This window comes from Rhinolophus ferrumequinum, chromosome 4 (assembly GCF_004115265.2).
Source record: "Rhinolophus ferrumequinum isolate MPI-CBG mRhiFer1 chromosome 4, mRhiFer1_v1.p, whole genome shotgun sequence".
Lineage (NCBI taxonomy): Eukaryota > Metazoa > Chordata > Mammalia > Chiroptera > Rhinolophidae > Rhinolophus > Rhinolophus ferrumequinum.
The window spans coordinates 61,190,718-61,217,953 of record NC_046287.1 but is presented as its reverse complement, the minus strand read 5'-3'; the positions used below and the strand labels follow the sequence as shown (position 1 = coordinate 61,217,953).

General features: G+C 47.9%; 1 protein-coding gene across 14 annotated transcripts in view; it reads right to left on the bottom strand.

Annotated features, from left to right (window-relative positions):
- Positions 1 to 25,811, bottom strand: part of FGFR1 (fibroblast growth factor receptor 1) — a 46,416-nt gene extending 20,605 nt beyond the window's left edge. For 6 of the 14 annotated variants that reach the window (XM_033104191.1, XM_033104192.1, XM_033104194.1 and 3 more), the window contains exons 1-2: positions 25,178 to 25,316; positions 17,049 to 17,227 (exon numbers count right to left, since the gene is read on the bottom strand). In XM_033104191.1, coding sequence (XP_032960082.1) covers positions 17,049 to 17,139 — 91 coding nt within the window. In that variant the 5' untranslated portion in view covers positions 17,140 to 17,227; positions 25,178 to 25,316. Of the gene's footprint in view, positions 1 to 17,036; positions 17,228 to 24,869; positions 25,010 to 25,177 lie in introns of those variants that run through there. The other 8 variants (XM_033104187.1, XM_033104189.1, XM_033104188.1 and 5 more) reach the window with 3 other exon arrangements.
- Positions 25,812 to 27,236: the final 1,425 nt, after the last annotated feature.

Genomic DNA, 27,236 nt, shown 5'->3' with positions numbered 1-27,236 from the left:
TTTGGGGGGAGCAGAAAAGGTAAGGTGCTCATGAGCAGGGGTGTGCCTCGGGATGAGGGGGACTGGGAAACGAGGTCACACTCTACGGCCTATGTGGAACAGAACAGAACCACTAACGAACTCCCAGGAACACACTTCTCTGCAGAGACTATGAATGCAGGCCATTCATGACACATAGACAAAAATATACCTGAAAGTGTATTTCGAAACACCACTTCACCAGCTCTGGTCCCATCACAGCCACTTTGGTCTGGAAGTTATCCATCCCCAAAACCCCACGACTTAACATGAACCCAGGGACGAAAAACAACATATTTGCACAGCACTTTGCAATTTACCATGTGCCTTCCCATATATTTTCTTGGCATCATTAAACAACCCTGAAAAGGGTAATACTAACGCTGGCCAATAACTTACAGCATGTTTACTACAATATATCCCGCACACTGCAAAGGCTTTTAACACAGACTATCATTTAATACACATAGCAACCCCATGGCAGTGATATCATTATTATCTCTCCCCTCTACAGATACAGGAGCTGACTGCGTGCCAAGCACAGGTCTCATTTAATCCTCACAACCACCCTATGAAGTACACAATTATTAATTCTCATTTTACAGAGTGGACACTGAGGCACAGAGAGGTTGTGTGTGTTTCCAAGATGGCCCACCTCGCTTGGCTACCATCTAAACCCAGGTGGTGGCTCTCCAGAATTCATACACATCCAGATCCCAGGTCCACCGCTTGGAAAGGTAGCCTCTACCTTTACTGTGTCTTTGCACACCTTGACTTCAGAAGAGTGACTGAAACTCTTTCTGTTCAGCCCACCGATCCTGTCAAACGGCACCAATATCTCCTCCCTTCGCACATGGGATTCTCAAGTTGGTTGCTTTGGCCCTATCCTCCCTTTCTCATTCCCTCATTTTCCTCAGCCCCACAAGTACTACCTTATAACTTAGTGCTTTTAACTTATAAATGCACCTTCCTGTTCATGTTCAGCTACCCTTTAAAGTTGAGCAGGTGTGAGAGTGCACATTTGGCAGGTGAGGAAATTGGGAGGAGAAGGAGGGCAGACTTGGGGATGATAATAATGCCCTCTTTGGTACGGCACTTGATACTCCACAAGGCATGTCAACTCATGTTCATTTTATTCCTGTTCATTTCCATTTAAACATGAGAAAATGGAGGCTGCGGGATTCCTCTCAAAGTCACAAAACAGGGATCAGCACTGGCTCTAGATGCTGGGTCCTGGGCCACTCCACAGCATCTTCCATCTCACAAAGCACGTGGGAGAGTGACGACCCACTCAGGCACTTACAGCTCTGCCTCGGCCACCAGCAGACAGCACAGCCCCTCCTTCCCTCCCTGTGTCCCTGGCTCAATCCTGGATCAGTCACCGGATACCTCACCATGTCCCAAGCCCCTCACCCTTGATTACAGCTTACAGCTGAGCTGATGATCTCTGATGACCTCTGCCTTACTCCACCGAGAAGATTAAGAACGTTAGGCAAAGGGGCTCATCAGCCGTACTGTTGAGCCAGCTCTTCTGATCACACATCCTCAGGGCGTCCCAACTCTCAAACCCTGACCCCTCTATATGGGCACTCTGCATCCCATCCCTCACACTCCTGAGAGCCTGTTTCAATCTCCTCCAGAATCTGGAGCCTCTCGACTATCTCCCCTCCCCCACCTCAGCTGTCCAATCTCCAGGTTCCGCCTCTTTAGCCAAGCCAATGCCCTCACTGCCCCTTTTATTTTGCTTTCTCCTACCAAAAGGACTGTGCTTCTCCTATGCCTTTCTCCTCCTATTACTCCATCACTCCCTAAGACTTCCTCAATTACGTTCTTCATCTCTTTTTTAATGTGACTTACAAATTTTCATGGCTTTATCTCGTACTTATTCACGTTGCTTAGCTGCGGGTTGGTCCATATACAGTATGTCTTACCTACCCTCTAAGTCAGGAGCGTGTCATCGACATTCTACACTCCAAAGTTTATAGGGCTTGAATAACCAGCCCCCAGCAAAACCCAGGCATGATGTCCCAGAGTCAGGATTTCTGTCATCCCTATGAAATCCTTTGGATTTTGAATTTCTGAGTTAAGAAAATTAGGGAAAAACACCATCCTCTTCAGTAACATGAGGGAACTGGTGGTCCAGGAATGTTTACAGTCTTGGCACAAACTCCCCAGAGATAAATAAGGGGGCAATTGTGGGTGGGGGAGGAACTCGGGGTGGCTTTGAAAGCAAACTTAAAAGGAACACAGAACAGCCCAGCGGGGCTCTGGGAGCCCTCTGCAAAGGTTTTTTATTACGTTACTTTGGCTTTGAAATGGAACTGAAAACTTACTTTAGTCTGGCAAGGCCAGGCCAGAGGGGGGAATCTCACTGAAATCCTGGGGAAAAACTATCATTCTACAAGGCTTGGGGTACAGAGAGGAAGCCCTAAAGCTTCATGATGCCCTAAACTCACGATGTCCCCAAGATAGAAGGAAAGCTGTGGAAATGGGGAGCACGGGAATGGGTGGGAACAAATTCCCAAATTGATTTGGGAACACCAAATCAATTAGTGGGCTCTAACACCCTGATCCAGCAGCAGTCACCAGTCCCCCGACCCAGGGGATTTGGACTGTAGGTTTTTTTTTTTTTTAATAGAAAAAGGGAAAAAAGTAAGAAGGACCATTTTGCATGCAAATGGGCCACAGCCAGAAGAGCCCATTAAAATGTAAAAACTCCACATTCAGCCTGACAAAACTGTGCAAACTGCTGTGTTTGCCAGAGGGGCAGCAATACAGCTCCCGACAAAGGGGCCAAGGAACAATGGTGGGCTGAATGGCCTCTGTCAGCAGGTCCCCTTGCGCGTTGCCATGGGGACCCCACCGGGGCTTACTAAAGGTATTTCCTGAGGAGAAAGGCAGTGCACACATGCCCAGGCAGCCCAGCTAATCCTGACAGGAAGCCATCACCATTCAGCAGCCCAGGGGCTTGGGGCCGGAGTTTTGTTTTTTTATTAAAAAAAGATTTCAGTCTTTTGTGTGTCCCACTTCATCACTGTAATTTAGTGCAGAGCTGCCTGCGCACGCCAAAGCTGCAGCCAGGGTCCTGCGTCCGCCCCACGACCCCCCAAAAACAGGTCCCCAGTAGTTGGGCAGGAGGAGGCCCCGGCACGCAGAACCCTACTCGGGAGACCCAGAATGAAAGCATCCAGGGCCCAGAGAGTTCTGTATAAACCTGCAAACAGATGTTGCTAGGGGGTAGCATAGCATCAGAACGGAGTCTGGGGTTCTCTACCTGATGCCTCCACCTCCATCTCCTTCATACCTTCCTACCATCCTTTTTTCCCTCCGAGGGGTCATGTCCCTCACCTCCCCCTACCTCCCACCTCGGGAAGCGCACTCAGGCTGGGGACAAGGCTGTAATTAAGTGATTAACAAAGGAATGTGCCCAGGAGTTGTTTTAAGAGAAATTTCCCTCTTCCTTTCTCCCCACCAAAATCTCTCACCCCAACTGTTTACTGACACACTCCACTATGTAGAGAGCCAGAAAAAAAACACTCTTCTACACCCATGTCCCAAAAGGATTCCCAGTACACTTTGCTTCTCCCCGTACCAGCAAGAAAGAGTTGCTTTGGGAAGAGGAAAGTCACGTCACGTAAGACGTGGAAGACGTGCAGACCCCACTCAGAAAAGGTGGATACCCTACAGCTAGGGAAGAGCAGTCTAAGCTCACAGTTCCTAGAAGTTTGTGTCACCACTTCACATTTGGCACCAGAGGAATCCAGCCTTGGCAGATTCAGGGAAGAAAGCCAACACCACAGCTGGTGGTGGAGACAGAAACTCCTGTGTGACAACTGCCCCCCTAGGACGCAGTTTGGGACAACTTAACATTTCCTAAGCAAACTTGTATGTGGAAGGCGCTATCCCCCATCAAAACAGAAAAATGAAGGCAGCTCTACGCATTCAGTATGATTTGAACCCAGGTCTTTATATTTGGAACGCCCATGCTCTTGCATCTAGATGTCCCCGAAAATATGTTTGAACCTGGCATTCTCGTAGAGTCATAAAGAGGAAAACTGATGGTTTCGGAGGCATTAAAACTGTTCTGCCCAACAACTCCCGAGGGCACCTAGGAAGCTTCTAAAGCCATGTTGGCGGGTCCTGTTTTGGGAAAAGGAGCTAGGGTGCCTCTACTCAACGATGAAAAACTCCCCCAGAAGAACCCTAAACCCAGTAAGGACCACATCTATGGGCAGAAGTTTAGGGGATCTAGATGCTCAGGGGGTGGGGAGAGTCTTCCCCCGCCTTTATTAATAATCACGTCCTTAACTCAAAGCAAAAGTACACTGGCCATCAACTGTTACAACACAGAAATAAGAACACCTTCCATTTTCCACTAAATTGTAGGGGGAAAGCTGGACAACTAGCTGAGCCTGTGTGCGTGCGTGCGTACGTGTGGGTGTGTGCGCGCGCGTAGGGGTCCCGCTGCTGGAAGAGGAGTGCAGACCCTCCCACCACTGGCCCAGAGCCCAGGCCTCCCAGCCATGTGTCTGCAGCTGCGACCTGTCATGCACTTCCTGGTCTGGGTTCTGTAATGGAAAGATCATTAAGCTTGGGGGAGGGGGCAGAGTGAGATGAATCAATGACGAAGAGGTAATCAACCCTACAGCTCCCACTCCACTGTGCTCTAACCTTAAAGTCCGGTCAGGTTCCTTAAAGAAAAGGAATGTATTGCCCTCCTCCCACCCCACCCCCTACTAGAGCCTCTCGGAGGGCCTCCCCTCCCCCACACCCAGCAGAGCTTGTTTGGGGAAGGAAACACCACTAGCAGCTGGGCAGGAAAAAGCTGCTGCTCCCTAAACTTGCTGATGAATAAATGGAGGCCTCAGCTGTTTCAGAATTTGCCTTTTGGCCCCCCAGAACCAAAATGGGTGCTTGAGCACACAATTCACCAGGGTTCTCACCACCCCAAGGCGGCTGCCATCTTCCCTCCCTGTCCAATCCCACTGATGGGATGGAGGGTCTGGTCACAGAGTGCTGTGTAAGGGGGGTCACCACCCACTGCAGTGGGGAAAGGAATGGGCTCTGCATAAAGTTACAGTTTTCTTTTCAATGTTAAAGAAATGCCCCTCATTTTTACACTAGGAGAATAAAGGTGATAAAGATCCTTTTACAATGAAATGATGTTGAATGGCGGTGGGAAGAATGGGGAGTTAGTATACAGAATTTCAGCTGGGAGGGTGAAAAAGTTCTGGAGATGGATGGTAGTGATGGTTGCACACAATATGACGTGCTTAATGTACACTTAAAAATGGTGAAAATGGTCAATTTTATGTTATGTATATTTTACCACAATAAAAAAAATGGTAATGGTAGTAGTGGGCAGTATTGGTTTTTCAAAAAGGTTCTTATTTGGCAAATTAAGTTGTTGACCCCATGTAAGTTCCAAAATATTAGCGGGAAATTTGACTGGCCCATGAAATCTAAAAATGTGGGACCACTGGTCTGTTTCACAGATTTACAGGATGGCAAGGAGCTAGAGGACCCATGGATATACCACATATTCATTCTTCTCTCTCCTTCACACACACCACGAAAGTTGAGCATTTAGTACTCTCTATTTTAAGAAATTAAAAGAACATGGTTTGGGGCTCTTTCTATCTGAGATATGTCTGTCTGGTAGAGAGCAGGTGGAAGAAGCAGGACCAAAGGCTTGGGAGAAGGTAAGGGCCAATATCTACACTGGGGACTACTTTACTCAGACAACCTGGGGGATCGTGAATGATTAGAATCTTAGGGGAGAGAATCCTACTCTGAACAACATTCCGGATGTCCTAAGACATAAGAATGAGAGCCTAGTCTGAAATCTTTGTAAAAACCACTTAGTCCCTAACTCCGTTTGTGGCACAGGTGGTTGTAACCGGCTGGGCGCAGCACAAAGAACATCTGAGTAGAAATCACTCAGATGACTAGCATTACCACTAACTGTGACCCTGGGCAAGCAACTCGGTAATCAGGCCTCAGTTTCTTCAACTGTGAAATGGGAAGGCTGACTGACTTGACAAGCTTGAGGCCCTCGTCAGTTCTAACCAATATTCTAAATTTCAACTGGGTGTTTCCGAGTTGAGCATACATGGCTGCCATACTCTCCTGCCCCCACTAGCACAAAGCTCTCTCTGGTGTGAGGGAAGGCAAGAGACCTAAAGTTAATTTTCCATAAGAAAAAGGGATTCTGTTTGGGGCAGAGCTCCAGCCACCAGCATCTTCAATACATGCTTCTCTTCATCTCTTCTCCCCGATCCATGATGTTCTTGCCAGAGGAAGCCTCCGAACGGAGGATATGGAGCAGCTGAGAGGCTGTGACGGGCAGAAAGCTGGGGGCCTAGGTATTCTAGAAGGATTTATTTCACTGTGAGAGCTAGCAAGGTAAATACATTTAAAAAATGGATTGGGAGTCTAAAGGTAGAGGAGAAGGGCAGACATAAAATAAATGCCGCTTCCAATTTATGTATGCTTCAGGCAGTAATATAGTCTTGGTTGCTCAAATAACATCGATAAAAGTTTTGAATGCCAAAGGGAGAACTTCATTCTGCAGTTAGTCAAGGAACCTGACTCTTCTAAGGTTCAAAAGCTAATTCCTAAAACCTAAGGAAAATAAACCTTAATTCCATAAGTAAACTCTGAAGCTTGACAATAAATGAGCAGAGATTTCTGAATGCAAATGGACTCTTCTAATAGGCTGGAGAGCTGATGGAGAGCTGACTGGCATTCCAAAGGCAAGGCAGTGATAACTGACTTACAGCCTCAGCAAAGCAGAAGGAGGGCATTCCAGGAGGAGGGTCTCCTACCTTTCCAGGAAAGCTTTTAGACCACCTTCCCATTCCCAGTCCTTCCTCCTTCCCTCAATAGCCCCAGGCAAAATGATTCCACCTTTCCCACCTCCCTTCCTGCCTGTTTTGTTTTTCTCTTCCTAGGCCAGGGGTGTCCAAACTTTTTTCAACGTTTTTTACCAAGGGCCATATGCGGTAAAATACACAAACAGCCGGGCCACTCACTCGAGGTGAAGTACGTATTGCTTCACCTGGTTTATTTAAGTAAACTAAATATATTTTTGGAATTTGCTGCGGGCCAATTAAAAATGGATTGCGGGCCTCAGTTGGCCCGCAGGCTGCAGTTTGGACACCCCTGTCCTAGATTCTAAGATATTCCACCTTCTGTACCTCTCACCCTTACCCAGCACGGGCATCTGAGCTGAAGGCATTGATATCAGATAGACCTGAATCTGAACTCCATTTATGTGCTGTTTATACTTGGCAAGTTTTTGTATGACAGAGTCAGCTTCCTAAACTGTTAAGTGGAAATAACATCTACTTTATACATTTTGGGGTTAGAATTAATTTATATGAGAGATTCTCAAAGTGTGGTTCCTGGATGGGCAGCATCAATAGGCCTCTGGGAACTCATTAGAACCACTAAGCTCCGGGGTCCAGCTTCAGAAGCAAGAGCTCTGGGAGGGAACGCAGCAATGGGCTTTAACAAGCCCGCCTGGTGATGTCTATGCTGTGAAAAGCTTTGAACCACTGCATAAGATGACACAGGAGCTCAATGCGTGGTAGCAATAACTAGTTTTCACCTATTTTCCTTACCTTCTTATTGAAAAGGATTTTATTCCTATCTTCTTTTTAAAACTAGAAAGTTTAGGTTATCTTTTTAAAAAAAGAAAATGAATCATCACTTACCTGTGCATTCATACATACCTTCCTTTATTCAAAAAACATTAGTTGATCACCTAATATGTATCAGACAATAAATTATTCTAAGGTGCTGGAGTGAACAAAAGATAAAAACAAAACCTCTGCCTGCATGATATATGAGCGCGCACACACACACACAAAATCTTAGCCCACAAATGACAGTCAATTTGTCCCTTCGCTTTAGGGAAGAGGCCCTCTTCTGTGGTTTCAGATGTCCTCATAACTGGGGTTTATGTCCTTATTTGATGTAGTCTTCGGATAACACCTCTTAAATGAGTCACTTATTGTATTTGCATATGTCTAGTCAGGGTAACGCTAGCCAGGGCTGGCCCTAACCCATGGCGACACTAGGTATAGGGATGGCATTTGTTCAGGGCCTCCCATTCAAGATGGGCCTCCAAGACTTTTGATGTTTTTTCTCCAAAAGGTTACACAGATAGTTACAGACAGAACTGGAAGAAGGCATTTACCAAACTTTCAGTATATCTGTGCTCTATTCCTGGGACATACTTCAGATAGTATCCCAGAAATTAATATATATTTCTTAAATCCTGTAATTATTCTGTGACTAGCCCAACTACATTATAATATATATTTTTGTTTAAAACATTAATTTGTTCAATGTAAACAGTAAGAAAAAAAATTCAGGACCTCCCCCACTTTATTTTAAATTTCTTTGTGTTTTTAAAAAATATATACCGGTAGCCTTAAAACAATAGTAGTACTACAGCCTCTGTGAATTGTCTAACATGTTTATTTCCACCCACCAGACATTGTTGGACCACAACCATTTCAGAAGCAATCTAGGTGGTTTATGTGTCCTGACAACCCCACTATATTGTAGAATAAGTGTGACCTACTAAGAAAACTCAGGTGTGGCATGTGACACTTGGGGAGGGTAGAAGGTCTCAGCTACAGTGGAAAAGGCAGCTTCAATGGGTGTTTTGTTCTGTTGATTATTCTAGGCTAGGGAACCACTTTAATTAGGACAGCTCACAGACCAATGACAGATAAATCACCTTGCAATGAAGAGTAGAATATCAAAAGAGAAATGGCATAAGGTAAGCATCTCCAGCCAACCTTACCCCAATCAGCACATAAACATGTCACCCCAGAAAGGGAGGTGAAGCCTGATTCCTGGGATATAAAAGGGAACAACCCAGCAATGTTTAAATTCAAACGTTGGTCTGCCTGAATTTTATGGGGAAACCCAATTTGATATAGGGATTTAATATTATTCAGTGGAAAAACAACCACTCAAGTCAGACCTACCTGAGTCTGAATCCTGGTTCTACCTTCTCACCAACTATATGACTATATGACTTTTATGACTTTAGACAAGTTACTTAACTTCTTGAACCTCAGTTTCCTCTTCTGATTATGGGAATAAACCTGTGGCCATGAGATCAGCGTAAAGATGTAAAAGTGTAATAAATAGTATTTATTAATTATTACTGTAAAAGACCTTTGCTGGTATACTGTTCTGGGGCAATTTGGTACTGTGTAATCAAGACTCTTAGAATATAAATATCCTTGGATACATGGACAAATTTTATTTGTAAAAGTCTGTTCACTTACATGCAAATTATTGAAAATAACATAAATGCCCAACAGTAGAGCACTGGGTAAATAAATAAACTTTGCACACCCATACAATGGAATACTATGTGGTTATTAAGCATGATGAAAAATTTTTCCCTGCAATAAATATGTGCTTGAGTTACAAACCAGTATATATTGTATAAATCTATTTTTGACAAGTCACATTTAAATAAATGCAAGAAAAATAGCCTAAAGGAATAGATTTATAGTTTACCAGTGATTATTTTTGGATGATGGGAATATAGTTTTTCTTTTTTTTCTTTACAAATCTGTATTTTCTAAAATTTCTACGATGAACCCAGAGTACATATCAAAATGTCCATGTTTTAAAAGAGCAATACAAATATTCTTTCTGATTGCATAGAACTTTGCTCTAGCGGAGGAAACACCCATATGTAAAAACTCCATGTAATGTAAGGCAGAGTGAAGAAAGTTCTAGACCGAAAAGTTAAATAGAAAGAGGAAAAAAGGAATGATTAATTTGGAGACAAAGGACGACTTCCAAGAGGGAGGTGGCCCTAAGCTGTGTCTTAAACTAAACTCAAGTTAAACCTAAGCTAAGAGTAGGAGTTACAAAAAGTGAAAGGATAAAAGGATAGAGAAGGACATTTCTGGCTATGGACCAGGATAAACAACCGTTACATACAAATGTATATGTTGTATTCAAAAAGGAAAAAGGAAGAGTCTTGTTTGGCCAGATGGATGAATGGATGCATGGATGGATAGATGGATTAATGGATGAAGAGGGTAGAGAGAGGTGGGAAGGAGAAAGGAAAGAAGGAAGAAAGGGAGGGAAAATCGGTGAATGAATGGTGAAGGGACCATTAGCCAGGGGCTAGGTTTCTATTCTGGAGAAAACTGAGGAAAGGCTAGGCTCTAAACTCAACTTTGTTGATTAAGAATTGAAACTTTAGTGTCACCGGTTTTTCACCTCTTTCCCTTCCCAAGCTAATAACCACTAAGGTCCACTCTTTGCCAAACTCCTTGACCCTCTCACCCACTTGAGGCTCAATGCGCCTACACATCCAGGGCCTGGGAAACACAGCCACATTCACTCAGATGGCAGGGCCCGCTGCCCCAACATTCACCTCCTATTACACAACCTATCCCAGGAGGCTCAGCGACGACACATGTGGGATAAGGAAGGAGCATCGAGTTTCAAGCTCCACCGGAGCCAATCTTTCTCTATGCCTGGATCTCACTGGACAGACCCCTCACGTCAGCATTCTGCAGTCTACAAGCCACAAACTCTTTTTCCCCCTTTCTTCTGCCTCCCCACACCCCCGCATCTCTGGTTCAAGCCATTGTTTCTCAGTCTAGTTGTGTAGGACACAGCTCCCTGACACATGCTGGTATAACGAGACTTGCGCTCCTGGGGCTGAGGCAGTCGGTTGCCGGTTGTTGGTCGGCCGCTCACAGCAGCTCTCACCGGCTGCCAGCCACTCACAACGGCTGCCGGCCGCTCACGCTGGTCGCCAGCTGCTCATGGCAGCACACGGTAGCCCAGGGCAGCCCAGCTCCAGGGAGAGCCGTTGTTCACAATCTTAGCTGTAGAGGGCACAGGTCACTGGCCTATGTGGGAATCTAATCAGCCACCTCGGCATTAGGAACACAGCGCTCCAACCACCTGAGCCACCGGGCCAGCCCCACAAACTCTTTAAATGAAGGCAGTGGACATCTCACATTTGGCCAGCAGAAAGGTGGGAGTCCACATGAACCAAGATTAGGAGAGGGGAACTCTTGAAGGCAGGAGTGCAACGTTTTGGTGCCATACTGCAGAACCACTAAGAGCCAACAAGCCTACTTTGGGGCGTTTCAGGCACTTGCCCCACTGCTTGGCAGTCACCAGCTGGAAGTCAGAGCAGACCCCCAGGTTCAGGCAGCCTAAGGCTTTTCCTAAGAGGAAACAGTTTGGGATTTACTCCAGGTCCTTAAGATTTGGAGCCTGAGGTGAGGGTAGGAGGGCAGAGAGAAGAGAACATTTGCCAGAAGTCTGTGAATGAGCCACTTCTCCAGAAAGAACAGGGACGCCTGGGCAGCTTGGGGGACTTGGGAGACCAGCAGCGCCAGAGCAGCTGGACTTTCCCCAGTCAAGAGGGAAACAGTTGTCTCATTTCCAGGCTTTGGGGAAGGAAGGAAAAGGCAAAGGTGGTGTCTACAGAGTGAGCTGGAGTCCCCAGCGGCCCCATAGGAATGAGGCACTGTAACAACAGGGCGCAGCTGCTGGTCAGGCTCTCTGACCCTGGACCTCGCCCTCCCGGATAATGACTCCCTAGGACTCACTTCTCCCAAGGCCATCCATCAGCACCCCAGACACAAGCTATCACTCACTGCTTCTGCTTGACCAGGAGGAGCAAGCACCCTGGCCAGCCTGGCTGACCCACCTCTGTGCTGGGGCCACAGGCTCCAAAAGAATAACACTCTCTCCAGTTCCTGCCCACCTCAGACTCCAGGTAGTCAAAAAACCAGGTGACAGAATCCAGGCCTGATTCTTTGTTTGGGCTCCTCCCCTCCCCCACCTCAAGGGCTCTGGACAGCCATTTGTTCTTCCCTGAGAAATTCCTCCTCTCTGACTTTGGGGAGCTGGCTGGCAAAGGCAGAGTGGAAAATCAGTGGAGCTAATGGTGTAGCAATGCAGAAGCCAGAGCCAAGAACACAGCTCTGGAGTGGCTTTGCTGCACTTGCCCGGCGTGGTCAAGCACTCCTCCCTCACATTCTCTCACATGCTGAGCGCTCCCTCCCCCAACCCTGCTCAGCTCAGCAAAACACTTGCAAACACACCCTTTCAAAGACACTCTAGCCACCCGTCCCAGGGGAGAATGATGTGGGACAGAGCAGATCCTCTGGGGAAACCTGGTAACGAAGCACCCTGATTTATACAGTCCTAAATCCACCATCCTTACTCTCGAGTGGGTCATGCAACATCACCTTTTGCTCCATGTAATCCCACTAGCCTTCTAGCAGAGGGAAGAAACTCCTCAAACATCCACTGAATTAGAAGTAAACAGGTTCTTTTCACAAGGAGAAATTATGTTGGGGATGGGGTAGGGCAGAGGAGCACGCCTGCATGTCTCCCAGGGCAGCCACTGGACACTGGTCCGCTGGCCACCCCAATGGGCTGCAGCCAGTGGTATCGCAGCCTGTCCTAGGCTGGCAGCGGGATACCCTAGCACCTATTTGAGGATCTCCCTGCAGCAAGGCTGAAATGCATATCCCTTTGGGCCAAAGGCAGCTGTGGGACCCCTGGGGGGAAGGTTTCCCTGGGGTGGCCAGGGTCCTATAACTTGAGGCTGGAGCAATGTCTCTGGCACCACTTGCAGCCTTTCCCCCATGGGCGCAGGTTTCTGTGGAACACAAAGACAAAGCCTTGCTTTGTGGCGCCGGCATCCAGGGGACTTGCAGCCAGAAATGGAAACGTGCGGCTTTTCCATTAAGTGTAACCTCTCCCCCTTCAACTGGCCACCAGACTCCTTCAAATCTGGGTAGGTGGGAGGAGCTGTAAAACCCCAGCCCATTAAATTGCTTATTAGTTGCAGATTTCCAAGCATGTAGGCAAGTATTTTGCGACTGCAAGTCTCATACTGTCCCCTCAATCACAGGGTCTGGGGTATTTAACCACCTTATGCCGAAAAGGGGGCAGGATCCCCACCCCCAGCTGTGAGAAGTGGCCTTGTCAGCAGTTTTGGATTCACACACTTGCTTCTCCCCAAGTCTTACTCTAAAAAAGAGAAAAACACATAGCCACAACCCTCCCTCAAGCGCAAAATGTCTTTCACGTTGGTGCTTATCCTTTTAAAGGGGCATTCTCCCAGCTTCAGTCTATCAACACGGTGCCCTCCTCCCTCAAAACCTGGTCTGAAACAAACTGAGCCTCTTAAAGATCCCAAACTAGAGAAGGGAAAGGAGAGGGAGGGAGGGAGGCAGGTTTTCCTGGAACCCTTATTAAATCAACTTTCCAAAGACAGCCAGAAACTCCAGGCCCTCCCCACTCCCTCAGGAGCATTTGCAGACTGGGGGAGGGGTTCCCAACACACACACACACTCACAGCAAAGCCTTTCTAAAAGGGAAAGGCTCTCCGTGTGAACCGGGTTTGGGTAGTTTGCTTTAAACTTTTGGACAAACCTTTTATACACAGGTTATAGTCTTTTCTGAGGAGAACAGCAGCATCACTATTTAACAAACCGCGGGGCCAAGACTACTACAAAACAATACTTTACATTTGTGAGATACCACACAGTGTGCAAAGCATGGAGATAGACGTCCGTTGCATCTTCACACAGCAGTTCTCTGAAGACAGTAGGGCAGTGTTCCGTGACCACGAAGCTCAGGAGGGACAAGCTACGCAAAAGGGCCACGCTCAGAGAGGGTCTTACTCAACCAACCGGAGAACGGGGACTTGTTCTCCAGGTCCAGTGAACGTCACTTCTGTGTCCTCAGGCTTTAAAGTCCACCCATGAAACAAGCCCCTTACCATGTGCTGTCTCCTGTGGGGTGCCAGGAAACAGTACCCACAACTGCCATTCAGGGCTCCTTGAGTGTGTACCAGGCACTGTTCTAGGAGCGTTGCATACATTCTTATTTGATATTCACTATGAACTTAGGAGCAGATATTCATTATCAAGATACGTTACAGAGGCACAGAGAGGAACCTTCCCAAGAGCCAACAGGAAGATGTGGAGCCACCACCAAAACCAAGGCAGTCCAGGGAAATATTATGCCCACACAAAGACTTGTACATGAACACTCGCAGGTGTTTTGGTAATAGCCAGAATTGTTACCAACCCAAAAGGCCATCAACATTCGATCCCTGCATGGGCCACTGTGAGCTGCACCCTCTTTTAAAAAAAAAAAAAAAAAAAAAAGAGGCCGTCAACAGGTGAATGGACACACATTCACCATAGAATTCCATTATATGAAACTCTAGAACAGGCAAAACTCATCTGTAGTGACAGAAAGTGGATCAGTGGTTGCCTGGGGTCAGTGCTGCCAAGGGGTCTGACTGCAAAGGGGCCTGAGGCAAGTTTTGGGGGACATAAAAATGTTCCATACCTTGTTGGGGCTGGTAGTTAACACTCATCAAAAACACACTGAATGGTACACTTAAAATGGGTGTGTTTTACAGAATGTAAACTATACCTCAATTAAGTTGATTTTTCTAAAATGGCCGTCTGACGTCAGCCTTCGCTGCTACGTAGCCTCCTCCTGCCCCCTCCACCTCTCGTATTCCGTCCCTTCTGCTCAGGGGGCCTGTACTTTGTCCTCATCAAGGCCCTCAGCGCCCTGGCTCCAACCTCCACCTCGGCCTTGGCTTCTTTTCCCTGTTTGGATCCACAACCAGCAGCTCCAATACCCCCTCCACCACTTCTATTACCACCCTAAAATTCCAATGCTCGTACTCTCAGACATCCCTTTCCTGTTTACAAGGCTCGAGAGCCATACTATTCACTTTCTCTACCCTCCATTTTTGGGCTGCAAGAGTTTGTCAGAGAAAGTTTAAGAAAAAAACCCAAAACTTTAGGGTCTATCATAAATTTATATTCTCAAACCCGAGAGTCATACTATTCACTTTCTCCACCTTCCATTTTTGGGCTGCAAAAGAGTTTGTTGGAGGAAATTTTTTTTTTTAAGTACATCATAAATTCATGTACTCAAACCGCCTTGCTTTGGGACTCCCTTATCACCATCTACACTACGGCTGATGCAAACCTTCTCTACTCCTCCCAAACCTCCCGCCCTAACTTACTCTCGTCTCATCTTATCTGTCTCTAGTCACTTGGAGTTGACATCCAACCTAATTAAACCCCCAGATTCTATTTCTATAGTGTCTTTACTATTTTTTCCTTCTTTTACAATCAATCTCAGGGCTCCCACCCTAGTTTATACCTTCACTTCCTCTAGCTAGACATTCAAAACAAACGTCTAACTCTTTTTCTGGTGGAAGTGGCGGCAGCTACTAACATTTACATAGTAAGTGTTTTGTCTGGATTAGGTCTCTTACTCCTTTATTATTGTCTCCACGTCAAAGATGAGCAAACTAAGACTTAGCATGTTTGAGTAATTTGTCAAAGCAAGTAATGCAGCCATTAAGTGGCGGAGCAGAATTCAAACGTAGGTCCATCTTCTTCCTCCCATCCATCCAAATTCAACTATCAGATAGATTTTCTGAAAGCTGAATCGCATCACTACCCACCCAAAACTTTTCAAGATTCCCAGTATCTACCCATTTAAGTATAGTTTCCTTAGCAGGGCATTAAGACCCTCCACGTGCTCATAACTCAATCTACTTTTTCCAGGTGTTACTTCCTACAGCTGCCTCCTCCCCAGGTAAATCACTCTCTGTACACCTTATACATCCTGTCTCAGCACCTTCTTCACTCCTGCTGTTCTACCTGGAATGTCCTCCACTTCCCCTTTCCAAACTCTTACCCCTCCATCTAGACGCATGTTGATGTCCTCTGCTCCCCTAGCTGCATGTCCACTACATTTAGTCATAACTCTCCTGTGTGCTTTAAACATGGTCTACCTAGTATTTAGTTACCTCTGTACTTGTCTACCTCCTACCAGATGGTGAACTCCTTGTGGGCAGAGACGGTCTCTCCCACTGTGGGTCTCCAGCATGTTCCAGCTCCGGTCTTGCCTTCAATTCTGTTACTTCATGCAACATTAATCTGCCTGCTCCAGCCAGTGCTCCTTCTGGAAAAGTCTCACACATCCTTCTCTCCTCCTTCCTCATTACCATATAAGTGGACAAATATTCTTACTCATCATTCATTATTCAAATACGTCCTGACAGCTGAGATTGACAGCCACCGTGTCATGTGGACACCTGAGCCTTTCACCCACTACCTGCCAACCTTCTCTATTTATGTGATCAGCCACTGAGTCACAAGCCATATACCCTTTGGGGGGCAGAAAAACCCAAATATTAATTCTTAAAGACCCTTGAAAGCCACCAGGTATGCTGCACCTGTCATCTCCATGAAGTGTTCTCAGAACTCCAGCAAACCTCAGGAGCAGTAGGGCAAGTCCACCCTCTTATTAATAATCTCTCTGAATTTCCAACAAGCTACAGCTCTCAGAGCTCCCATGTCCCATTACGCTCCCTGGTTCTCAATCTCTCCGAAATCTCTCCAGCAGCACATAACCAAAGCACACGGCTCAGCAGGCCTCCAAACAGGGCCTGTGAGATGTAGGCAAAACAGCAGGCATGTGGCCATGACTGCCGGCCCTCACAGAAGATAAGTCTTTGGAACAACTTTTTAGAAGCCAGAGGTCTTTATCAAGGTCCCATACCCCTCGACATCCTCTGTAGCCTGATCCAAGTTCCAAACCCAAATTCATAGGTCATTCACATGCCACTGTATCACCCAACCCCATTTTATACATCATCGAGGGTACCAATCAAAACTTCTGTTTTCAGAAGAGAAAAGCAGAAACCTACCCTGAGCGTGTAACCTCTGGCAAATGGATGTCACCAGCCATCACGACCCAGCCTCCGATAAAGTTGGTTACGTTTATAACCAGGTGCTAACCAGCTGTATGTTGGGAGTCTCCCCTACAGGAAGGGAGCCTGCTGCTCCCCCGGGGGTGGCGCCTTCCCAGTGGACCACATCACCTCAAACACATCCCCTCCGCCCCAGCGTGCCGTGTTTCCGGGGCCAGATGTCCAGGCTGCCCCTCACCTTGTGCCTTACCTTGTTCAGGTAAGGTCGGAGCCGGCCTGGCAGTGCAGAGTGTGGCTGTGACCAGCACAGCCCAGAAGAGGAGGCACTTCCAGCTCCACATCCCACTTCTGCAGTTAGAGGTTGGGGACAAGGCTCCTCACCTCCATGGAGACTCGGCCTTCAGCTTAATCCTCCTCTGCAAGCTGACTCTGGGGAAAGAAAGAAACAAACAGTTAGGAAGGGCTGCTTGGGGTCCGGGATGAGAGGTGGAGAGGCAAGGAGAAAAGAAGGTGAAGCATCGTCGCCCTGTCCAGAAGGTGCTTAAAGCAATAACTTACTCCTTAAGGCACAAAGAGACCTGTGGTCCTGCCCCACTGTTGAATTCGATGTTATAGGCCTTAATTAGACAAAGGAGTGCTTTAATTCAGTTCTGCAACTATTTACGGAGCGTGGACTAAGTGCGAGCCTTGCTGGGAAATCGTCATAAAGTTCTCCAACGCAAAAACGTCAAGATCATTTGTACTGGGAAAGCAAACAGCCTTATGAAAGTCCCAAATAGTTCTGCCACTTCATGGGCAAGGGCTTCGCAGCGTGTGGTGCGACTGTAGCAGTCCTCAGTCCACTAATGACTCCAGTCTAGGAGTTCACTCCCTCCAGGCAAAGCAAGAGAGAGGCATTACGGAACAAGCCAAAGACCAGGAGATGGGAGCCAAGTAAGATACTGACCCTCTTCGGACCTGTGATGAGGAAGCCGACAAGAGTGATCTCCAGGGTCCTTTTGTTTTTTGTCTCAAAAACTGTATGCATCACAGGGATCTCTGGTTTTACCAGCTTCCCTCAGAGAGAACACAACTCTCACCAACTCCTTAAAAAGAGTGTGGACCCATGCGGTGTACCCCGTTCTCCTCCCCAGTGCTGAAAGGTGACAGCTGATGTCCAACAGAAATGAATCCACAAGTGGGGGGAAAAATTGTGCTGAAGAGTCAAAGAGCTTTTGTAAAGGCCTACTCAAAGGCTCATGCCAGCCCTGGTCAAAAGCACAGGCTGCAGACCTTTACCCTTCTCAGGTCCAGAGTGGATGATTTAAGACAACTCTCTAGGGTCTTAAGGAACAAGGGATCGTTGCTGCTAAACATTTACCAAGTGATAAGACTTTCTGGGCACTGTTTGGGCGATGTGGGGGTGACCATCTCGTCTTCCAGGTGGCTTTTGTCCTAAATACTCCAGGGAACCATCCAAGTTATTCAGAGAATCCACTTCACCGGAACAAGCCCTAATGTGGTGCTTCAGCCCTGCCTCCCCTGAGCCAGACAGGGCCCCTGAGAGTGAGTCAGTCCCCGCTGGCAGAAACCCCCAGATTCTTGCTGGCAGAAACCCCCAGATTCTTGGCTTCGTTCACATGCGCCTGCCAGTGGGAGTAACATACACAACCACTAGCTCCCTCCCAAGGCTTTCCTAAAATGTTTTAATGATTTTAAATCAAAGGAGAAGTAAACACTTCTCTTTTATTTTTCTAAAGTTAGAGAAGGGACTGGAGAGACAGACTATAACAAAGGGGTACTGCATACCCACTATGTGCCAAGCATGTATTAGGTAAAATATTTAAGTAAAAAACTTCATTTCTTCCTCACTATAAACTAATGGGGGGGTTGGAATTATCATTCCCCTTTAAGCCACGGGGAAACTGAGACCCAAAGAGGTTAAGTACTTCGCCCAGGCACCTGGTAAGACTCTCATCACCGGGTTTTCAGACGCTGGAGAACAGGGTGGGAGGAAGCAAATTCGGGGTTGATTAAACCTGGCTCTATCTGATGCAAACTCATTTTCTCCAAGGGGCATCCCTGTGCCATAGAGAAACCAAGTATATAAGGGCAGATCCGAGGTAACTCTGGAAATGGGAGAGCCTCAATTCTCAATTCCACTGGTTGAAAGACCCTCGCAAACAGCTCACAGATGCGCCATCTAGGACAGGAAGGGGCACGATGCTTGGCCTGGGGTAGAAGTGATGCTTACCAGAGGACATCTCTAAACCACATTCCACATCTCATTACATCCCAAAGATACACCAAACTGATGCAGGCCTGTCATGCAGAAAGGTACATCCAACTAAGAACCTAAGTCCCACAGGAACCGCCAGAGTAATAAATAAATGTTTAGTATCCAGTTGGAAACGGTGGTATCGGTGGTATAGTCTTGAGATGATTAAGCTTGTTTTCAAATGTAGCAGACAGGCAGCTTCCACCCCACTTGGACACTCTGGAAAAGCCTGCCCACCTCCTCACAGGTGGGGGCTGGCTGCAGACTGTTCTCTTTCAGCTTTGCGATCCATGCACTTCAAACTAATCTGTCATCTTCCCTGCAAGCCTCTTCCTCTCTCCTTCCCCTTTGGGCCTCAGGTCCCACGTCTATAAAACAAAGGATGTTAAGGAAAAAACTAGGCTCCCAGCACCCTCCCAACACCAATTTCTGGAATGACAAGGTAAGTGGGCACAGACCCTACTGCAGAAAAGTCGGTGATGCAACCCACTAGTCCACACACCTGCTGGGACTCTAGGGACGGCCACCTCTTCCTTCACCATATCTTCTTCTCATTCTATTAATTAATGAATTCTTAAAATCCCTTAGGATTTTTAGGAACAGTCTCCTTCCTTCACTCCTGGACAGATGTGACCTGTAGCCTCGCAGGTGTACACAGAAGCTTCCTCAGAGACTCTGTAGCTGGCTCCACCATCAGCCCCTCCCAGATCAGGTCTCCTGGGACAGGCAGCCAACTCCACCTGGGTGTAGAGGTCCCAGTGAAGTGAGGGTAGGGGGCATGCACATCTCAGTTTTCCCACTTATCAGAGAGATAAACTATGTTTGCCCCGCCTACATCACAGGTTATGAAGATCAAATCTGGAGCACGGGTGAAAGTACCTGCTCTCTCCTCTCTAAGTAGTAATTCATTGTAAGATGGGATAGTGGCTGGGGAGAAAGCAGGGGCTGGAATATACGACCTTGCATTTCTCCTGAATTCTAAGAGTAAAGATTCTGTGACTATCAGATCTCCTGGTCCAAAAATATGTAAGGAAAACTAGCTGATGAGTTCAGGGCCAAGTCTTTTTCTTTTTGTTCTCTGGCAAAAGTAACAAATTAATTCTTGCCCTTCCATTTATGATCCTCCCCTTAAGTGGGAGAGTCACTTAACCTCTGAGCCTCAGTTTCCCACTTCTCAGAGGCTAAAATATTTGCCCTGCATACCTCACAGATTATGAGGATCAAATTGGCAGCAGGAGTAAAAGTGGCTGCTCCTTTCTAAAGTCCTAATCGAATGTAAGGAATTATAAACATTGTGCTTTGAGTCACTTCTTGATAGCACTTTCAGGAGATTTTGATAATTGGCAGCAGGAAGACATAAACTTCCTACCTTACAAAGGTATTTCTCACTGTCCATCTTCAAACACTATGCTCTAGACCTAGCCGTCCCATACAATGACCACCACCACTTGTGGCTATTGAGCACGTGAAATGTGGGTAGTGTGAATTGGGATGTGCTAGAAATGAAAAAACAAAAACAAATTTTGAAAACTTGGTATGAAAAAAGAATGTAAAGCATCTCATTAATGATTTTTTGTATTGATTACATGTTCAAATTATAATGTTTTGGGTATATTAGGCTAAATCAAATATATTATCAAAATCGAAACAAATTAATTAATAAAAATAAATTCTGCCTGTTTCTTTTTACTTAATTTCAAACATGGCTACTAGAAAATCTAAGAATACATGAGACTTGCGTTATATTTCTAAGGGGGAGCACGGCTCCAGGCAATCTCCATACCCTGCCCAAGTGTTTCTTCTTTGCCCTTCCTCCATCTTCAACAGGCCAAGCTTTCCTATTTTCTGAGCCCCACTTAAAAAAGCCACCTTTCTTGGGCCTTCTAACTGAGGATCTCATTCCTCTGAATTTCCAAAACACCACGGGATAGCAAGCTCCTTAAGAGCAGGGTCTGTACCTGACTAACCTTTGTTAATACCCTTAGCACCTAATATGTACAAAGCAGATGCTGACTCATTTGTTAACTGGATGAATAAATGAATGAAAGAAAGGCTGAAAAGAAACTGATATAGATACTCTTGCAGAAAAGAGGTGGAGAATGCCAGAGAAAAGCAATAGGAAAGTACTCCTTGTTAGCCAGCCAAGCTCTATTTCAGAACATACCAATTGAGACATTTTCTAAACATCTCAATTCCTCAGAAATGAGGAAGTAACACCAACACATTAATTCCTTTAAAGGTGAATAAGATTTAAAAAGAAATGGTCACTTTTCCCAAAAGTGAGCATTCTCAGCTCACTGTTGAGTGGCAGGGCAAGTACTTACTAAACATCTGAAAAACGTTATGCAGCTCAGCTTGCAGAATTTTAGTTGGTCCAAAGGAAAAATGCTAATTTAAAATTTTTGAGTCCCTGTAAAGAAAGTGTCCAAATGTCCTTGGGAGTGAGGTATATAAAAAATTAGTGAAAAAATAATAAGTGAAACACTATCTGCTCCACCATAATCCGGGAAACCTTGCTATTGCAGACAGGATGGACTAGTGGACTACCATCATAGTCTTGGAGTTATTCACTCAGGTGAGGGCTATTTACTTGGGGAGGAAGCATAGCTTCTTTAATTCCAAGGGGGAGTGGTGGTAAGGAGAGAATTTCTTTTTAAGATAGATGCAACCTTAGGGGGAAAAGCAAATATCCTAGCCTGAGTCTGGTATTTAATCCTCTCTGGAAGCACCAGAATCTTCTCTAAAGCTCTATATCTGGACTCCCACCAGTCCCGGGCAAATTCAGACCTTTTACAAAGCTCTTGGGAAGACAAATGCAAGACAAATTTCCCAGGAGGAAATTAAATTCAAGCCATGTGAGGCCTTTTCAGAACAAGATGTCTGAATCAATTCTCTCTACCTCCTTTTCCTCCAGCAGCAATAGGCTCCAACTTTCCTAGGAAGATCTTAACTAACAGCCATTTTGATGAAAGAGATTTAAAAATGGAGGCAAGAAAAAAGCATTCAGAAGAGCTGCCTGCTAAAACCCCAAGCTCACAGGAGCAAATTGCCTATTTTAGGAGTCTTGTTTCAGGACAACACCCAAAACAAACAAAAAGCGCACAACTCAAAGCAAAAACCCATGGACTTTCCTTGGTCTCTATAGCTGGGGTCTGCCTACTCAATACTCAACTCAATCTTCCTGCCCTCTGGAGTCTACCAGGAAGAAAGCCAGCCGTGGCTTACCATGCCTGGAGGTACTTTAATCCTCTCCCTCAGGAGGGATGGGACAATAGCATCTGAGAGGTTCCTTCTTTCTACCAGTGCTTTTGCTTCACGTGCTATTCTTCTAAGGGTGCATAACGGAACTTTCTAACATCCTCCATGGCCAAAGGCCAAGATAAAGAAGCACCCAAGACTGTCTGCTTGAGAACTAAAGGAAGTAGCGCCCACTCTGGCCCAAATCCCATTTGTGAAAATGCCTCCAAGATGGGCATTTCCACAAGCATGATAAAAGCAGGACGTGAAAGCACCCATGTCCAAGTGGCTATCCATCCGGATGGATGGCCCTTATTAAAAAGCTGACACTCAGCTATGACTAAGAGTAAGGCAACAGATATTTCAAGAAGCTCGTCACTGATGCAGTACACAACCATCCCAACTGGAGCCAGGCCGGAGCAGCCTCCCTGTCCCCAAACACACGGCGCTCCACCCAGGTCAGCGGCAGCCCTGGAGCTTCTCCCAATCAAGTGGGGCAAATATGTAAACAAGTCATTAGGGAAGCAGGCCAACAGGGCAGACGGTCGGCAATGGCTCTCCCTCTTGCCCTCGGTCACTGAAGGGAAAGGAGATGACCCAGGCTTCGAGGTAATTAGCCAGACCGAGGCACGTCCCACGAGGCTCTGCTACTTAGCTTTTCAACAAGCCTCAGGGAGCCTGGGCCAACGGGGGAAAATGGCCACTTTCTGCTAAACAGTCTCAAGGCTAAGGTTCTACAATTTAGATGGTATTCCAAAAAAAGCTCTGGTCCGGAGGTGCAAAGGGCAGGGCACATCTGCGGAGGAAACAGTCACCTTAATTACCATGTCTAGAGAAAGTGCGATTTCATTACAGCCTCCAAAACTACCGCCCAAAAGAGGAAACCAGAGAAGTGTTTTCAATTTGAAAGAGACTGGAAAGGAGAGGGTGAGAGAGACCAACTCTCCCCACCCTCCCGCGACTTTGGACCACAAGGTGCTCTCCTACCTCAAAGGACATTCCAAAAAAAAAAAAAACAACACACACACATACAAAAAACCCTCAACAATCCAACCCCCGCTTTCAAAACTGTCGCCGTTATTTAAATGGTAAAATGTCTCACTTTAGTTTCCGGGGGCTGCAGCCCATTTAACTCCTTAAAAACGCACAAGGAGCGCCTCTGGCAGCCACAGCCCTCGCCCCCCGCCCCCGCCCCGTCCCCGGCCGCTGCGCCGGGGGCTGGCTCCTGGGAGGGTGGAACAGGGACGCGCAACGCCACCGCCGGACTGCCCGAGACCCGACGGCTGGCTCTGGACAGGGTCAGACTTTTCCAGGGCTCCAACTACAACTGAAGGGAGAAGAAGCAATACTTGGATTCCAGAAACTTCCGTCAGGGCCAGTTCTGGGTCAGACCCTTGACCAAAAAATCCACCTCCTGCAGATGAACCGTTCACAAGTGCCACCCCCTAAAACCTTCCACACAATCGAGAAAGCACCACCACCACGAGATTCTAAATAACTTGCGATCCAGGGTAACTTTTTTCTCCACAAATCCCAACTCCACATCTCCAAATCGTCAGAAATTTTAAGGAGATGGAAAGGACAAGTTGAAGAAGTCCAGTTTTAATTTGGGGAAGGGGGAAGGGAGGAAGAATGATGTTAATAACGTGGCTGCGGTGTACCCGTGTGGGGTGAAACGGAACCAGATGCGGATGCTACGTGTGGAAAATGGGGGGTGGGGGACGTGTTGGGGGAGAAAGACACCGCAGAAATTTTTAAATAGGCTAATAGCTTCTGGGCCCAGAAAGAAGGAGGATTCACCCTCCCCACACACATACACGTATACCACCACCACCACCACCACCAAAGGTGTCTGGGCTGCCTTCACAGGCTACGTGTTAAATGAACTCCATCTACAACGTCAATAAATTTCTCCGCAAATGAGTGCTCTAGCCCCTCTTCTCCCAACCTCAAACATGACGGAAGGAGGGGGCGAGAGGCAGAGGGGTCTGGGCCAGAGAAGCAACATGCATCGCTGCCGAGTACACCGCACCGGACAAAACCCTCCATCCCTTCCCCCACCTCCTAGAAAAAGACTGAAACTGAACGTTCCCCTCCCCCGACCCCTTCGCGGGCCTTAACATCACCCACTGGGCGCCCTCACCATCTCCAAACTTCCAACCCTTTCGGAGATGAACTAAGAAGATAAGCCCCCTCTGGAAATGGGAATTCCTTTCTCGCTCTCATCTAAAGCGGATTCAGCCATTTGGTGACGACATACGAGTTAAAACCTATTCCGAGAGAAGCTAACCTACCCCTCCACTCCCTTCCCTCTTCATGCCCCAACCCACCCTCAACACGACCCCAGACTTTCCTCAGGTGGAAAAAGACTTAGAAGTACCCCGGATTTTCAGCGTTCCACCCAAAGCTACCTGCTGAATTGGGGTGAATCCCTGCGAGTGGACTAAAAAGAGATGGAGTGTAACGCAACACACACACACACCCCAGCTCGCTGCCCACTCCCGCCCTCCTCCCCAGTATTAGGACACCGAGGGCCGCCGCCGCCTTCGCCCCGGCCATGTCCCTCCCCGGACTCACCACGGAGTCGCCGCCGCCTCGCCAGCTCCCCAGCGCGAGTTGGCGGAAAAGTTGGTCGGCAGGAGAGCGGCGGGACGAGCGCGGGCAGGGGGCGCAGAAGGCGATGCGAGCGGAGGGAGGGGAGACAAAAGGGGGGCGCAGAGCGCTGGGGAGGGAGTTGGAAGATGGAGGGGGGCGGGTAACCGGCGGAGGGAGGCGCCGTCCCGACCCGGCTGCGGCGGGGTAAGCGCGCAGCCAGGAGGCTCCAGCGCCGGGGGCCGCTCGGGACGCCAAGTCCGCCCCGGATCTGGGGGCGCCGCGGCTCTTACCTCACTGGGCGCTGCGGTTCCGCCTGTGGAGAGTCCAGCGGTGGCTAGTGCGGGCAGGCGCCCGCGTTCCCGACTCCGGCCCCCGCCGCCGGGCTCCTGGCGGGGCCGCGAGAGCCCCGCGGCCGGCCCTCGACTCCCGGGGGCGCTCGGCGCCCGGCGCCTTCAGTCCGGGCGGGAACAATGGAGCCGAAGCTGGTGCCCCAGAGGCGGGGCGGGGGGGAGGGCTCCCGTCCACCGCCCGGGTCTCCAGACCCTGTGGCCCCCCCTCTCCAGATCCGGCGGCGGGCGCCTCACGCTTCTCGCAGCCCGGGCTCCATCGCCCTGCGGCGGCCCCGGCGCCGCGGCGTGCCCGACTGCAGTCCTGGTACCGCGCGCCCTGCGGAGCGCCCCTCGGACCGGAGAAAAGTCCGCGGTCTCCTCTGCTTCTCCAGCTGTGGCGAGCGATCGCGGCGGGGGAAGGCGAGGTCGCCGCAATGCGCTAAGCAGAGTCTCGGTCCTGTCCGGACGTTGCCGCCCAGCTCCGGGCACAGCCCGGGCTCCTCCGCGCGCTGCGGCTGGACCGGAGTTCGGCTCCCGCTCGCTGCCGCCCGCTGCTAGCCGTCACACCAGTGCCCGCAGGAGCGCTCCGAGCGCTTGTGCGCCGGCGAGGCGCGAGGGCTCCCTCTCCCACTCCCACCCCGCGCTAGTCCCACCTCCTCCTCCTCCCCATGCAGCTGCCTGCTGGCCTTGTAGTTCCTGAGCCTTGGCCCCCGAGAAGCGGGGAGCGGGCTGAGCTACCTGGCACTCTGCTGCTCTTCGCTTGCAGCCTGGACTGCATCTGAGGGCGTGTCCCCCGCCCCCATCTGAGCATCGCCTGGAGGGCGCCCAAATGCAGGCCCTGGGCAGATGAGCAGTATTGGGGGTGAGGTGAGAAGACGCTGTCGCCCTGAGGTTCTACGTGGAGGCGAGAGCTTTGAAGTCTGACTAACTGTATGCCTGAGGGAAGTGATTTTCTTGCTCTACATCTCAGTTTTCTCATCTGTCAAAGGGGGATAATAGTACTTTCCCTATAGAGTTGAGGATTAAATGGACTAGACGAGGGCCTGGCATACTCAATAATGCAAGCTATTTTTATTCATGAGAATAAAAGGGTCCCCACCTCAGATCCTTTCCTTCCATCCCACTTTCCCCAGCCACATAGTTTAGGTTTTGTGGTCCATGGGAAGCTAGGTCCTGTCAATTCTACAGCGCCATTCTTGGCCTCCAGAAGTCTCCAGGCTGCCATGAATGTTTCTGAAGCAAAGAGTGAGTGGGGGGAGTTGAGGGGTGGTGTTGGTTTGAAAATGAATCAGAGACCACCCAGAGTACACTCCAGTACTCTATGGAACCGGAGGGAAAGTGGCTAAAATGCCCTTTCCTTTGGATCCTTCCACAGAGTGGTAGAATTTAATGGTTCCCTAATCCAAATGGGCATGAGTCCTCTGGGGAACTTTGGAAAAATACAAATTGTTGCACCTGCTCAGACTTGAGGAATTAGGTCGTCCCAGGAAGGAGCAAAGAGTTTGTATTTTTTCTACAGATCCCATGGTGCCAGATTGGAGAACACCGGTAGGGTGAGAAATATGTCACATTAGGTATGAAAGATACCTTCATTCTGTCCCCTACTTATGGGCTGTTTAATTTTGGACCAGGCATGCATCTGCAAAGACATCAAGACTTATTTACATATTATCCCCAGTTGATTGGGACTCCCTTACTGTCACCAACACAGTGTCATTCACATAGTAGGAGCTCAGTAAATGTTATTTGACTGACCAAAGAGTAAATATTCAGTAAATATTTATTGAAAAAGTAAATAAATTTAAAACTAAATAAAAAGCAGGAACTCACATATTTGTGGACTACATGAACTTCTGCCATTGTTTATAGGCTATAAGCTATCTCCCCACCCTTCCACCCTTCAGTTCCTCATCAGGCTCTTTTTTTAAAATAAATTTTATTGGGGAACAGTGTTGTTTCTCCAGGGCACATCAGCTCCAAGTCATTGTCCTTCAATCTAGTTGTGGAGGGCACAGCTCAG